The 15,778-nt window shown below is 38.1% G+C and overlaps 1 protein-coding gene across 1 annotated transcript in view; it reads left to right on the top strand.

Annotated features, from left to right (window-relative positions):
- Positions 1–2,910: 2,910 nt before the first annotated feature.
- Positions 2,911–15,778, top strand: part of LOC124289996 (Down syndrome cell adhesion molecule homolog) — a 117,719-nt gene continuing 104,851 nt past the window's right edge. The window contains exon 1 of the mRNA XM_046726656.1: positions 2,911–3,679. Coding sequence (XP_046582612.1) covers positions 3,604–3,679 — 76 coding nt within the window. The 5' untranslated portion in view covers positions 2,911–3,603. The remainder of the gene's footprint in view (positions 3,680–15,778) is intronic.

Below are 15,778 nucleotides of genomic sequence, written 5' to 3'. Positions count from 1 at the left end.
TAAAAATTAAAATGTTCAAACAAAAGAACAAATTCGTATTTCATTTTGGAAACAAACATTTAAATCTTCGTTCCACCTTGGTTTAACTCGTCAAAAGATATCTCAATGTAGTTAGTCTGTTTTCATACAGAAAGAAATCATGTTTTGTATAACACATGTACATTAACACACTCATGCACTAAGTGCACGTAAGTTTATCAAAACAGGCTCTTCATCTTCCAAGCCCGAAACACACAACCCCTCAACAACTACTTCACGGAACTCTTCACAGCACGTTTCATTCTCCCATCTTCTTACATTAAACACGAGCTCCTAACAGCGTTGTTCTCGAATCAGATCCTTTGAAATCGGCCGAGCGAGACCAAGTGGTTTTAAAACACACGAAAACACCCGTATTTTACCTGGCCAATTGTCGTCGGCAACATATGATCAGGTTCTCAAAACACTTCACATTATGTCGACCAGGAATATTTACCTGAAGCTTGTACCTGCGACAGATCCTTGAAGTATCTGAGAGCTATTAAAATACCTAATTGTAGTGGAGATCGCTTAATTGCAACAACCGAACAGAGGCTGAAGGCTTCATTATAAGGAAAGTGTTCGGAAACAATTAACTCTCCAGTTTAAGGGTGTTTTGCCTTGTGGCCAAGCAACAATTAATAATAACAGAGCGAACCTGTTATTGTTCTTTTAAAACACGTGTTGCAAAAATAATCGCTTGATCAGAGTTACATAGTGTTACATAAACGAGTGACGAGTTGATTGCTGACCCGTCGATTATGCAATGAAAATAATTAAAATAATTGTACACATTATGATTGTGTAATATACCCTAGGAGTCACGTTGACGGATATTGACACATCATTCACACACTCCATTAACGTAATTACGTTGATATAATTTTAATGGTTTTAGTTTTGATGACATAACTGCATGTCAAAGAAAGTATAGACTTGAAAATTAGATCTGACCAACACATTACAAACGTATGAAAACGTTTCCATGCTGAAAACAATCACCGAAACACCGTCATTCCGGTAGCTACTACTTCAGTGCTGAATACTTTCTTCTTGGTTTCATGTTTACTCGCCATCGAAGGTGTGTATGCATCTGCTGTCGTCCATTAGTCACAGTTCGTAAGCGACATGGCAGTTTATAGGTGTCGGGGATAAACAGAACATTGTTTCGTCAATTCACAACACGCCTCATTTACTGGTTGGATAAAAGCAAAATGTTGTATTCAATGACTAAAAAACACATGTGGTTAATAATAATTAGAAACCGTCACCTAAAGTCGTGTCATCATTTTGAACTGTCCAATTGAAACATTGAAATATGTCGGTTATCTGACAAAATTATGTTTACACCCGATAGAGTCGTAAAACAGCTCCAATCTGCATGCATACGTCACATGTTCACATGCAGTTAGTTGTTTACAATGGTTTGTAATAAGAACTCCGAGATTATTATCATCAAAAGCCGATTATTACAATGGTGCAACAACACTATGGTTGGCTAATTGTTCCGCCGATATTGCGCTGTTTCGGAGGCTATACCTTGCGTAAATGATACTGCGGTCTTTGATACGCCCCCTTTTGGTGTTTGTTTACTAACGTAGGTCGTTGTTTTCGAACATTGGTTTCAACATGTCACATGCTTAGCAGAAAAAGTAAACTGAGTCGGTTTCCAATGGAGACGATCGGGTTAGACTGACACGGATTTAGGGCCAAGTAGATATAATAACAAGCCCTCATCAAGCATTGGAAACTCATTCCACTTCAGCGCCGTAAAAAGTCGACGTTAAAACTTTTCTGAATTTGCAAAAGAATATGACATTTTATATTACAAAATGTTGCATACACTGATGATGATATTTTTTCAGAGTTTGAGAGATTCATTTGTTCTGAAACCTATGAAGATTTCAACATGGCAACAAGTTTCAAATTGAAGCCAACAGCGTTGTGCGGGTTATTTGATGTGATTTCATATACGACGCAGATTTCAGAAAACGGGAAAATAATGAAATTAATAATGTCATCTTTGTCGACAAATATGATAAAATAGTTAGAAGGTGAATTTATGAAAGTGATATTAAAAACGAGTCTGATCGCGTCGTCGTAAAATCATTTATCGCCTTCTTGGTACCACAGAATGAGATAAATCATTGGACATTATGATTTAATTCCGAGATGATGGCGTTTATAGTTTGTGCAAAGTGCTTTATAAACATCATCAGAGTTTCATGGCCCCCTTAGCAGGTGGTAATGGAGATTTTCGGGGGCAGATTCGAGAAGAACAAAATTTCAAGTAATAAATCAAAGATCCTTGCTTTTTGTGTTTTTATGAATTTCTGTGTGGCGTGTTTATTGGTGATATTGATTTCAGTTGAAAGTTGTCAAGGTGTGAATATCCCGCGAGCGTGAGAGAGCACGTGTTTATGCTTTCCCACGTGCACGCAGAAATTGACATTTTCGCGTCATCATGTCAATCCTGAAAGAGTAGATGCTATGTCGTTTCGCGTGGTTTATTCATTGTACTTCAGGGATGTATTATTTCCAAATGCACAAATCTTTTTATACCGTCCCTGACTTTAAGGTGGCGTTTTTTCAATACTATGAATTAACTCCCAACGCAACAAAGACTAACCGTCCGTCATACTACATGCGGCATAGCGCACCAATCAAAACACCGACTGTATCGCACGTGCCTTTTCTCGCTTGTGATTCGTCAGTTCGCCGCTCGATAGAAATTATTCATCAGGCAAACAGACCGTTTCGAGACACCCCGTACGTCCGCGCAATTAAAACGGGTCGCCTCGAAACCGATCAATAGTACACGGTAAAATGTTGCTATCCCCAGCGCGGATTATCGATCGTAATATAACCTATGCAAATAAGCTGAACGTAAAATTAGATTCTCAAATTTCGCTGGTCGCCTGATTAACATTAAAATGACCTAACTAGTTTTGAAGCACTGATATTGTGTACGTATGGGCGCTGCACCACGTGGTAGTGTCGAGGGATGATGTTTGTTGTCATAAAGCTGAAGAAGGTGTTGAGTAGTGTTCTCGCGTGCAACCCACCTGAACACGCCGGCGGATGGGACAGCTGTTTTTAGTGGAAACACTCTGTAGCGACCAGGATTTGTGGAACTGTGGCCGGTTTGCGATAAGGATTTTACCATACTTGTCAGTGCCTATCTGGAAACCGTTGGCGTTTGTTTACAAACAACCCGTGTCACGTCATCAAATTAAAGCTACACTCTAAGGCTGAGCTGCATCGGTTCTAGATGTGTGTTACGTTCTACATCGGAGCTTTAAACAAGGGTGACTGTTTTGGATGGTGAACCAAAGTGCAATTATAAAGTGGTGTAAGACGGATGTCTCTTAACCGTTCTTAGTGTCAAGTCCCGAGTTGACACTGCGGAGACGATATGGATACAGTGTTTTCTAGGCCCTCGACAGACGGCAGTGAGAGTGTGTTATGATTTCTCAAGACTGGTGGCAAGTTTTGATGGTCTATCACTGCTTGGACGACTTGGGAGGTTTTCACGTCCCATATCAATGCGGCTGAGTATTTCTGGGAGTTCTACAACAAATCGTCATGTGGATGTACTTAGAACACGTCAAACTCGGAATTGCCATCTTTGCAGCGTTTCTCGTGTGTTGCTGTTACGCAGGTGAGAATCTTTTGATGTTGTTGATTACAGGTGAAACAATACCTTTGATTAAAGGTGCGCCCGTAACAGCTGAGTTGTGACGGGGTGTGACTGGGTCACACGTTTGCCATTTGAACCCTGCTGGGCTTCTGCACGCAGTCTAACTAAATACCATGTTGAGTTATCTACCTGCTTAATTGCATCCACACATGCATGTACAGGTACACCGTTCGCCTGTTTCCGAATACACCTGTGTGAGATGCCAATATAAAATGGAATGAAAACAAACCAACGGGAGGTATTTTATTCAATTTGGAACGAACACAGGTATACTTGACAATTACAACGCGCAACACAACACTGATGTTGCTGTCAGAACGAAAAAAGCACGAAATCCCTTACAAAAAGAACATCCACTCATATATTTGTGAACAACAACGACGAAAATACTGCTGACGACTCCGCCGTTAATTACAGGTGAACGTGTAATCGCTGCAGACCGACCACACCTGTGCCATAATACCAATACAATCGCTCACATAGGCAACATGTGTATGCACATCGACAGGACATTATACCTGAGTTGTTTAGCCAGCGAACTGAAGCTTCTTGGGTTTATCAACAATTGTCACAAGCCTGTGATTATGCGCTAAGTCAAATCGTCTTAATGAAGAGGTGATCGGATAACACGTATTTTTCAGAATGAAATCAAATATCTTGTTAATGACATATTTGTGAATATACTCGAGTTTCCCGTGTGCGATGAGGAAGTAGGGAAATCCAGTGTTATTTTTAACATCGCAGTGCATCCCACGACGGCTAACCCCAAGGATACCTACATCGTATATATTTGATTCTGATCGATAAATAGACTGATATCTCTGCCGATTTTCGTGAAAGTGGACTAATCTAGTGCTAACCATTACGACCGCTGAGCCTAAGGGTATTTCATTATCGGAAGACATGAACTTAACCTTTTTGTACTTATGTGAACATGGGGACTTCGTTGGGAGAGGGGGTGGTGGAAGAGGGACAAGGTGCCTGTGATCCACAATCTGCACGACGACAAGTTTCATGTGAATGGTACCTGAAATATGCATGGCGTTAAGCCATTCTATATACACATGTTTCACTTAGTTGCATTGGTTCTTTGATTCGGTGTGAAGTGGTTCTCTGAAACCCTGTGCATCAGCGGGTATCGGTTATTCCGGGGAGTTGAAAGATATAGGCTAAAGCATTTGTATAGTGTTTTAATTGGAACTGAATTATGTATACTCGTTTCTGTGAAGAACTTCGATTTCTAAACGTTTAGTATGTGTATCCATTATATATAGACAACAGGGAAACTGGCAATGTCGGGAGTTCTGACAGTTTGTGTAATGGTTCCTAAAGCGGTTTAACAGTTTCACATCAGTGCTGACAACCCGTCAGGGTCAGAGGTCGTACAGTGTGACTATGTACACCTCGGTAACATTTATACTCAATTATTGCCTCAATTAAGATGGATTTAGCAAACAGACCAATTTGCCGGGAATACCGACCGTAGTTAATAGCATACCGTTTTCTACAGAACTAGTTTGTTGTAGTTCCAGACATTAAACAGTAATAATCTAGCAATTTGGGAAAATAAATTGCAGATATTTGCAGGCTATTACAACAATTCACGATAATGTATTAGTGTTTATTAGTGCAGAAAGAACAGAGTTTGGAGTGAGCTGTACATTTATGTGTTGTAAGCTGATATAGTGTGTAGTGGGTAGAGGGCTGAAAGCAGTCATTTGATATTCACAAGCTTATGTACGGGTTGTTTGCCGTTGAATTGTGGTGTGTGAATGGGTGATGAATGGGGATATGGAAAGGGGTATGGGGAGGGTATGGGGAGGGGGTGTGGGGAGGGAAGGAGAGGAACGTGTCACCACCGGGAGGGGTGCGGCAGGAATAGTATTGATGCTGGGATTCGAAAAAGCTTCATTTATCAGAATGATATATGTGAAGGTTCGATGACAATGGGTTTCACGAAGCTTACATCTCAACACATCAGTCCAATGTAGATAACCCATATCCATATGTCCTCTCAGATTCGCCGAATGCCCTTATTGAATTGAGGTACAATAACCAAGTTTCTTTTCATTCAAACATTCCATGTGTCAAAGTTGAAATTAATCTTGTCATATTACAAAAGAAGCATAATGCTGTATCGCACTTCAATCTCAGGTTGTACAAAATAACTTGGTATTAGCTTATGACTTGTGTTATACAACTGTAGATATATGACGAGAGTACTACACAGACAACTAATGCGCCATTCATATCGCCGATATACAATGTGGCGCCGAATATTAGACTTCAGTAACACCTGGGCCATTGGATTCATAACACGCCATTCACGACCAGCTTTAACTGAGGTGTCAATAATTACAAACACCAAAACCATGGCATCAATACTAAGATCTTACATTATGTCGTGCGTATTCAAGTACAGAATCCGACATCCGGACGTACGTGTAACACTTTGTAATTAAAATCATTGCGTGTAATATTTGACACGCTGACCTATATATATCTATGTGTGTGCGTGTAAGTGTGTGTGTTTGTGTGTAAGCTAACCAACAAACGTTGAAACATTGATTTACGTATTCTCCAACAACGCTATGCTATATTCTGTGAATCACATTCTATATAATTCAATGTTTCACGTATTCTATAACACCGCTATGCTATATTCAATGTTTCACGTATTCTATAACACCGCTATGCTATATTCAATGTTTCACGTATTCTATAACACCGCTATGCTATATTCAACGTTTCACGTATTCTATAACACCGCTATGCTATATTCAATGTTTCACGTATTCTATAACACCGCTATGCTATATTCAATGTTTCACGTATTCTATAACACCGCTATGCTATATTCAACGTTTCACGTATTCTATAACACCGCTATGCTATATTCAATGTTTCACGTATTCTATAACACCGCTATGCTATATTCAACGTTTCACGTATTCTATAACACCGCTATGCTATGTTTCATGTATTCTATAACACCGCTATGCTATATTCAATGTTTCACGTATTCTATAACACCGCTATGCTATATTCAATGTTTCACGTATTCTATAACACCGCTATGCTATATTCAACGTTTCACGTATTCTATAACACCGCTATGCTATATTCAATGTTTCACGTATTCTATAACACCGCTATGCTATATTCAACGTTTCACGTATTCTATAACACCGCTATGCTATATTCAACGTTTCACGTATTCTATAACACCGCTATGCTATGTTTCATGTATTCTATAACACCGCTATGCTATATTCAACGTTTAACGTATTCTATAACAACGTTATGCTATGTTTCACGTACTCTATAACAACGTAGGCTATATTCAATGCATCACGTATTCCACAACGACGTTGTTATATTCAATAAGCGTGCGTTTATTGAATACGAGAACATGTCATGTTGACAGTTGGGAATACAAACCGGATTAATATGTAAATTCAACCAACCAAAACCAAATGAATTATCTCTTCATTATTTATGATCCCTACTCCGGAACAAGCATGTTGTGCTTGTTTTTTTGTTTGGAATTATAGAGCATTAACATTCTATGTGCTTTACATGTCCCGACAATATCGTTGGGATAGTTAATCAAAGGAAAGATTATTTTTATGCAGAAGTTCATTAAGTTTGTTTACATTTCGTTTTCAATAGGCCGATAAGAGGATGTGAAATGTCAGTATTTAATCCTGAATGTACACCAACGAACCTGAATTAAATTCATTCGTAATGTACAATTAAACCACAATTTCTCATGCAAATATCCATTATAAGATATTTTAGATAATTTAAAAATAATCCCACAAACATGATTAATTCTTAAAATATAAATATGCAATTCAAAATAATATTAATAAAGTTTCAAATTATACGAATACGAATTCACAGGTTTAACAGTTTTGATATTTTCGAACTTTGTTATTTATTCTTGATTGTTCATACCTAAGAGTATATGCAGTTTCATAAAAATTCAAAGTATGAATTAAATATTAATTCAGTACGAAACATTGGCTTAATCCAAGCATGTATGGGGTGATATGCAGCGGTGACCGAAGTAGGCTTTACCACGCAACGGTTGGGCTGTACCAGGGCTCCCGCTTAATGTTGTATGATAGAAAACTCTATGTGGGTTTGACACGAAAGCTTTGTCGATGGTTTAACCAAAACATGAAATAAACAGCTAGGTGCAATACTGGAAAACAAAAACGTGTCTCCGGAACTAAGAGTATGGTGCCGGATAGAAGATATACTTTATGAAGAACGTCTGTGTTGGGTATTAAAGTGAGCACATTGTAATAAATGTTTGATGGATGATTCTATATGTTTACACAATGAATTAGGTTAAATTATTATAAGGAGGTATTTTTTGATAATTTCCATTGCGCATCAGTATTTTTAGGATTTGACGGAAATCCGAGGAGAACGCATAAAACATTATCCCAAATGCTTGCTTTGCGTGAATGTTCGCGTGAGATATGCACTTCGACATCAGCTTATCTTTAAATGTTGTATTCAGTATAAAAATCGTGATCAATAAAAAAAAATATATGATGCAGAGAAATGTTCTGTAAATAATATATGTATTTTATAGACGAATGACGAAAAACGTGTTAATGGAATTTGAGCCACATTGCGAATTTAAAGATACCTCGTGCAATTTCAAAACTTGTTAATGTTATTATAACATTTAGTAATGGACTTGCTTTTAAAAAATACGTAATTATTATTGCATACCAGGATGATGAAGGGCCGATGTGTTATCGGCTGTAGGAGTGTTATGCAACACAAATATTCCTGAACAAATATGTATTTTGTTTGTTTATTGTAATTTCTATATTGAAATGTTTGGTCTATACAAATTGATATTTGTTCGTTGGAATCTTCACGTCAGGGTTTCTTTAAGCATGTGTTTCATGAAGCCAAAATGTTTAGTTTAACTACAAAAAGAGCAACGTAGGAAAAGTGTCCATTACCATATAATTAAAAAGACAAGAACACGTCTCTTGAAAGGCAGTACATTAAATATATACTGTAACAAAAGTAAGCTACGCATAAATACATCAAACGAAAGGATGATGTATGAATAATTCTAAGGACATTTTACAATTTAAAAAACCAAATTGTGCAAGTTTCTTCGTTTTAACAGAGACAGCCAACGAACACATGCATAGTGTGTGCGTGGAGTAACAAAATAATATCCAGTCCATTTTATCTTTTCCCTGTATTTACAATTATCGGAGCAGTGCGCGCAGGCCTATATTGTTGAGGAAAACCGAGAAAGTTTCCGTATGAACTATTGTCTAATTTTCCTGGTAGATAGTTGAGGAAAGATATCGGCTTTCGTCCTCCGGCGTGGTGAATTGAATACTGCGCGCCTTCCTCATCGCGGTATTTCTCTATCTTGTTTTGAAAGGAATGTTGAACAAGATTCTCTAAAATGTAGCTAAATATTATTAATGGACGTATATCGGAAATTTTCATGTCAAGAAGTTATTTTTTTCGTCTTCTTCCCTATAAAAGTAGGTGGTTAGGCGGAGGAAAGTTTAAACAATAATCGCAATGTATGCATTCAGCGAAAATTGTTGCTATTTTCATAGTCCAAGTTTTATTACATAGGATGCACACATATATTCGTCCGTATTTCAGTGTAATCAAACTCAACATTTTTACCATAATAATATTGAGTTTATAAACCTCAGATAATATTACGACCCGCAGATAATCACACACACACACAAAGAAACGAAGCTAGACATATATAATAATGATTGTTCAGGTCACACAATATTCGAGGCATTAAGACAAAATTTGTAAACAACGAACGCCAAAAAACCCCGTTAGTGTAGCTTTAAATTTAGAAAATGACCCGCACTGTGCATTGGACGAATCTAACGATCAATGAACCTTATTTCAGATGTTCATCTTACATCGTTCCCACGCATCTAGACAAATGATAAGTACAGTTGATAAACACCTCTAGAACCCTATTTTACTGTCTCTTTGTGTAATGTGTGTTGTTTTACTCCGCTTACAAAGTTTAGCTGTATCACGAACAACCTTGGTTTAAAGACTAGTGGCTGATGTTTTGATCAACGTCAATCGTCCAATGTGCACGCTTCTTATCAGCAGTATCTTACTGTCACGTATTGTGTTTTTACCTGTGCAAGCTTACAACATACCGCTTGAACGTATATATACATCAATGACACATCATGTGTCATAATCGAGGTGAGATAGCCTAATGGTTAGAGAGTTTGCTCGTCACGTGGAAGACCCGGTTCGATTCCTAAACGGGCAAGCCTATTTCGTAATGATATTGCTGGAATATTGGTGAATACTACCTGTTAGCGAGTTGCACAGAGAGTTGTGTCGAGTTTTTCTTTTACAATTCATCACAACGAAAAGTTATAATCTACACGTTAAATCACTGAAATGCGACCTGAAAACGGGTGATTATACATCGCACATCTCTTTTCATGGATATATATGACCATTTACTTGAAACCACACAAAGTCTCTGACCACATCTGATAATATGACGCATCATTAGTGACACATATAACGACATAACGACATGACGATAGCGTGTCTTTAATCATTTGAACATAATCTGAATACCACTATGTGGTGCATCTTTAATCACTGAAATATGACCTGAGCACATTGACATAGGCACATCGTGTGTCTTTAATCATCCAGTTCACCGAGACACGAGCCGGGCAGAATCTGGTCATACAATTTCACTCAGGGAATATAGATGCCCCAGCGCAGGGTCACGTGATCGATATTACGATACGCACAGTGTTGTGTCATGTCCCGAGGGCCCTGAAATACAGACAAGCTTGGAGAAATTGATTAGAGTCGGTGAGGGCCAGTGTTGAAATATACAGGAATTATCTCACGAAACTAGCGTAGGTTTACCTGTGGCGTCCATGAAGGATTTTGTCTCAGTTATTGGAATATTTGTGCTGTTGGGGGTTGTTTTAATAAAACAAATTGTCCTTTTGTATTTTAAATTTTAAATTACATGTAAATAAAATGTAATTTGATGAACTTGGCATACTTTATACGATTTGTACACATGTATTCTAAACGCGTGTTGTTGCAGTAGTATGACGTCTACATGACGCGTTATTGAACATCATGGATTCTATTCTCAGCTCGTGTGTTGAACAGGTGTCCGCTGAAAGAACTTCTCGTCTATTTGCGCAATGTTTTGTCAAATATAGCTGTACAGAGTTTCATGGTAGGTCTATAGTTGGCTTTACGATGTCATTGATTTCCGTAAATGCATTGAGTCTATTCATAGTCGCGTGGTTCTAATTCTGATTGCAAGTTGAAGTTATAACACCTTCATACTAAGGATACTTTGTTATACTACTCTTCGTTTTATAAGGATATTGAGCTTTGAAAGCTATTTTTCATTGCAACTTTCTTAGGGTCTCTCCTCAACTAACACACTGCCCTAGACTGAAGTCACCCACCAAATGAAGTGTTGTAAATATACATGTGTATTAACATGAGTGGGAAAGTTTGTTTGATTCCAATATGCAATATATGCTATATCATTAATTCCTTAATTCACGGCTTTACACCGCTGCTATGCCGCTGTTGGGGGAATAGTATAATTATATTCCCATCTCTCTCTCTCTCTCTCTCTCTCTCTCTCTCTCTCTCTCTCTCTCTCTCTCTCTCTCTCTCTCTCTCTCTCTCTCTCTCTCTCTCTCTCTCTCTCTCTCTCTCTCTCTCTCTCTCTCTCTCTCTCACACACACACACACGCACACGCACACACATGCTCTGGTTTCACCGCCAGCAACGACTGCTGTTATTTATCGTGGATGAGTCACAAGTTGACCTGCCCGCCAATCAAACCACTTGTTATGAACTGCCCCCGATCGATACCACTTGTTGTTTTAATGAGGGACCCCCTGGATATTTCAATTGATTACATTTTTTTATTTCCTCTGTCATATAATTAATATTCTAAAATGTCCTCATGCTACTATGACTTTAACTGCCGCTCGCCACAAAGGTCAGAGTTGGTTTTTACCTAAAAGACAATGCGATCCTTTGATGATTATTTGTAAATCTTATTAAACCTCTTCCAACTCTAAATGGAATTCAATGAATATTCAATATGCTAATAATATCAAATTTCAAATACACATATAATGTTTTTTTAGGAATTAAAGACTTTGTCATCTGCAATCCAAATTATTAATCAAAAGCAGAATTACAGCTTTGAACTATACAAACTCCACTGAGCAGTTAAAGCTGATGGTTGATATATGGAACTTTTCACTGTTAATTTAGATGCACGAGCAAAAACGTTCTCACAATCATTCCACGTGCGAATGTACAGCGATAACGATATTTATCAACTTGTATCACAGAAATGCCGACTTGACGTGGGTCCATGTAGAAGGGCGGGTCTTTGTGAAGGCTGCTGGCGGGGAGAAATGGCAGCTCCTGAACAGCGCGTGCCGCATACGTAATAAATATATATGTCACTCTGTCAGGGATAATAGTAGCTTGGAATCCGATAGTTATATACTTTAATTGAATGGCATTTTTGTCACTTATGTGCCGAACATGAAATATGTCGGTCATTACACCGGCTCCCCTCGGAGTGCAAAGGAATACTGTTCCGTTCGAAATGTCTGTTAATAACTACCTGTTTCTACTGGATTTCAATGTTCATATTGTTTCAGTTCCCGTTCTCCCTGTCTGAATCCTACTGAACAGAATGTTTTGTTCTCAGAAACTGACATCATTCCAGAGATAATTTAAGGGTGTCATATTTTTTCAGCCCGGGTCTTTTATAACATAATTCCGAGTTATAATAGGACACTTCATGGAGAGAAATTCATTGATATTTTAAAAATATTTTGACAGAATCTTTTCTAATTAAAACAGTGTGGGATTGCACGTAATTCCTCCAGAGCTAAAATCGATAAAGCAGAATGTTCATGTCATGGCGATATTCATTAACAGATACTAGATAATTGTTCCAATATATACTCATGCCAATAATGGTTGTCACCCCCTCCCCACCCCAACTCCACACACACCTCACACCCCCACTCCACACCCCCACTCCACACCCCCTCTACAATTAAAAAAATTGAAGGGGGTGACAACCATTATTAGCATGAGTATATGTCAAATATTACGGCTTTCTGTTATTCTTGAACCAGGTTTGGTATGGTATATTTCCCAGGGAGCTGATCATGCAATCTGAATCCACACTTGACCGTGGTAAGAGTGTAAGATACTTTGAGTTCTGAGTTGTGGAATCATCAACATCCTCGTCAGTATTGCAGTTTTCTGTGACCAAAGCAACCACCACCATCATCATCATCCTCACCATCACCATCACCATCATCATCATAGTCGCAGTCGTCGTTGTCATCAGCATCACTGACAAACTTATATATAATAGCTCAAACCGTATCCCTTGAGTAACATCGAGGAGTGGTTTTTGTGATACGCTCCATTCTGTTTCGTTATATAGTGACACGACAAAAAACCATGTATCGCTCATCATTTAGAGTAATACGGCCATGCCAAAGAAATTATATACCGGTACCTGAAAATAGGAAGGCAATCAAAACGTCACTCGGTTGAAAACAGTCGCCGAGGGCCGCAAATGTAATGTCTAAAACACAACCAGGATTATCGTGGGTTTTCTTTCCAGTGAGAGTCAAGCACGGGTGTATACTTTCTTTAGACAGAGGTCTTCATCGTATGTGCATTTAGCTGTGAAGACATGGTACAGAAGCCATTGAAATTCAAATGACCATTTAATCATGTGCAGATGAAAACGCGTGATGAGAACTGTATTCTACAGGTAGTATGTCAGAGAGATGGTATGTTTCATTTGGTATGTGCATCATTCTTCGCGAACGCTACACCTGTCGCAATAACTCAACTGCGTTAATCGCGACTAAAATTGACAGCACCGGCTGTGAAATGTATCACTATCTTGTCACTATGACAGCGAAATTGAACTAACGGCAGTGAAGCCAATGTACCTGAAATGTATTAATCATTGCGTGAACTATACGCTGGGATGAGAGGTGTTTCAAAACCAATATTGCAAATAATTCGAAATTTAATCAATACGTTTTAATCAATAAAAGATAATATATCAACATCGATAAAGTTATCCTGTGGGTTAAATATTCGCCCATAAAAATGAACACTTTGTACGACAACCTAGAACTTAGGTTGTTTTGATTCACGGAGACAGTTACGTTGAATCCAATCGTCAGTGCTATGTTAAACTGACGTACCCAAAAAAATACACACCTGGTGTTTTGGGATTATTTGAAAAGTGTTGTGATTTTGACGGGCAACTTTGCAGTTGTGCACGATATCTGTGGTGTTTTAGCCAAATATTAGGAAAGTCTGTGACCTATACATCACTGTAAAAACTCTTTTCAAAACATTTACGTCGCTTTTTGGAAAGTAATCCAAAATAACCGGGTGTGTACTTTCTTTTGTACGCCAGTTTATTTGCCAATATGCCAGTGTTTATCTAAGTTCTGATTATCAGTTACGATAAACTTTCAAACAAAAGGACTTAATTAGAAGTCAAACAGTAAAAATCAAAACAAAATCACACCCATGCTTGCTAACTTTGTGAAGATGAATATAGAACTATGAATTATGTTATGAGTTATTGTGTACGTAACGAACAATGCTTCTGTTCGAAGGCACAATAGCACAATGCCTGTTTAGAACAATCCCATATGAACCAGCACAATCCTATCGACCCGTGGGGATTTAGAATAGCAGTACTGGTCAATGGCAACCCGTGCTTGTAAAAGGAGAGTAAATGGATCGGGTGGTCAGTCACAGTAATTGCATGACCTCGTATCTCAGTTACTTGGGTCGATGGTCTGTACTGTCTGCCCCAGACTCGAATATTTACAGATCGCAGTCATATAGGTCGAATGTTGCTGCGTCAAACAACATTGTATCCCACCCTACATCCATTGACACATACCGTGGAGCGCCCACCCAGGGGAGACACTGACCCACTGCCTACTGGGCTGTGACACCGACACCTACACCGACACAAAGGACTGTTCTGACTGACATTGACACAGGGGATCAACAAGTCGGGTAATTGATATACGACAATTCGTACTGTCATTCAGCGTAGCGGATCTACAAAGGTTCACAAGGCACGAAAAAAACATCAGTACGAGGAACGCTTACGTATGTTACAAAACATATTCCATATACAGCCATGTGTACTCTCGTATACACCTATATGTACTACACTGTTATATGTACTTGTGTACACACCTGTATATACTACACATATATTGACTTCACAGATATATACTACACTTTATACATGGTACATATACACACATATGCGTTAGACATATACACATTATGTGTTAGAAATATACACAAAATGTGTTAGAAATATACACATACTTGTTCGACATTGACACATATATCTATTAGACATATGCACATACTTGTGTTAGACATAAACATATACATGTGTTAGATATATACACATACTTGTGTTCGACATATACACATACATGTACATGTGTTAGACATATACACATACATGTGTTAGATATATACACATACTTGTGTTCGACATATACACATACATGTTAGATATATACACATACTTGTGTTAGATACATACACATACATGTGTTATAAATATATACATCAACTTGTGTTCGACATATACACATACTTGTCTTCGACATATACACATACATGTGTTAGACATATGCACATAACGTGTTAGAAATATACACATACTTGTGTTCGACATATACACATACATGTGTTCGACATATACACATACATGTGTTCGACATATACGCATACATGTGTTAGACATATACACATACTTGTGTTAGATATATACATATTCTTGTGTTAGATACATACACATACCTGTGTTCGACATATACACATAACGTGTTAGAAATATACACATAACGTGTTAGAAATATACACATACATGTGTTCGACATATACACATACTTGTGTTAGAC

This window comes from Haliotis rubra, unplaced genomic scaffold (assembly GCF_003918875.1).
Source record: "Haliotis rubra isolate DU_JTF1 unplaced genomic scaffold, ASM391887v1 Scf454, whole genome shotgun sequence".
NCBI lineage: Eukaryota > Metazoa > Mollusca > Gastropoda > Lepetellida > Haliotidae > Haliotis > Haliotis rubra.
The sequence above is the reverse complement of the archived record's forward strand: the minus strand, read 5'-3'. Positions and strand labels throughout refer to the sequence as shown.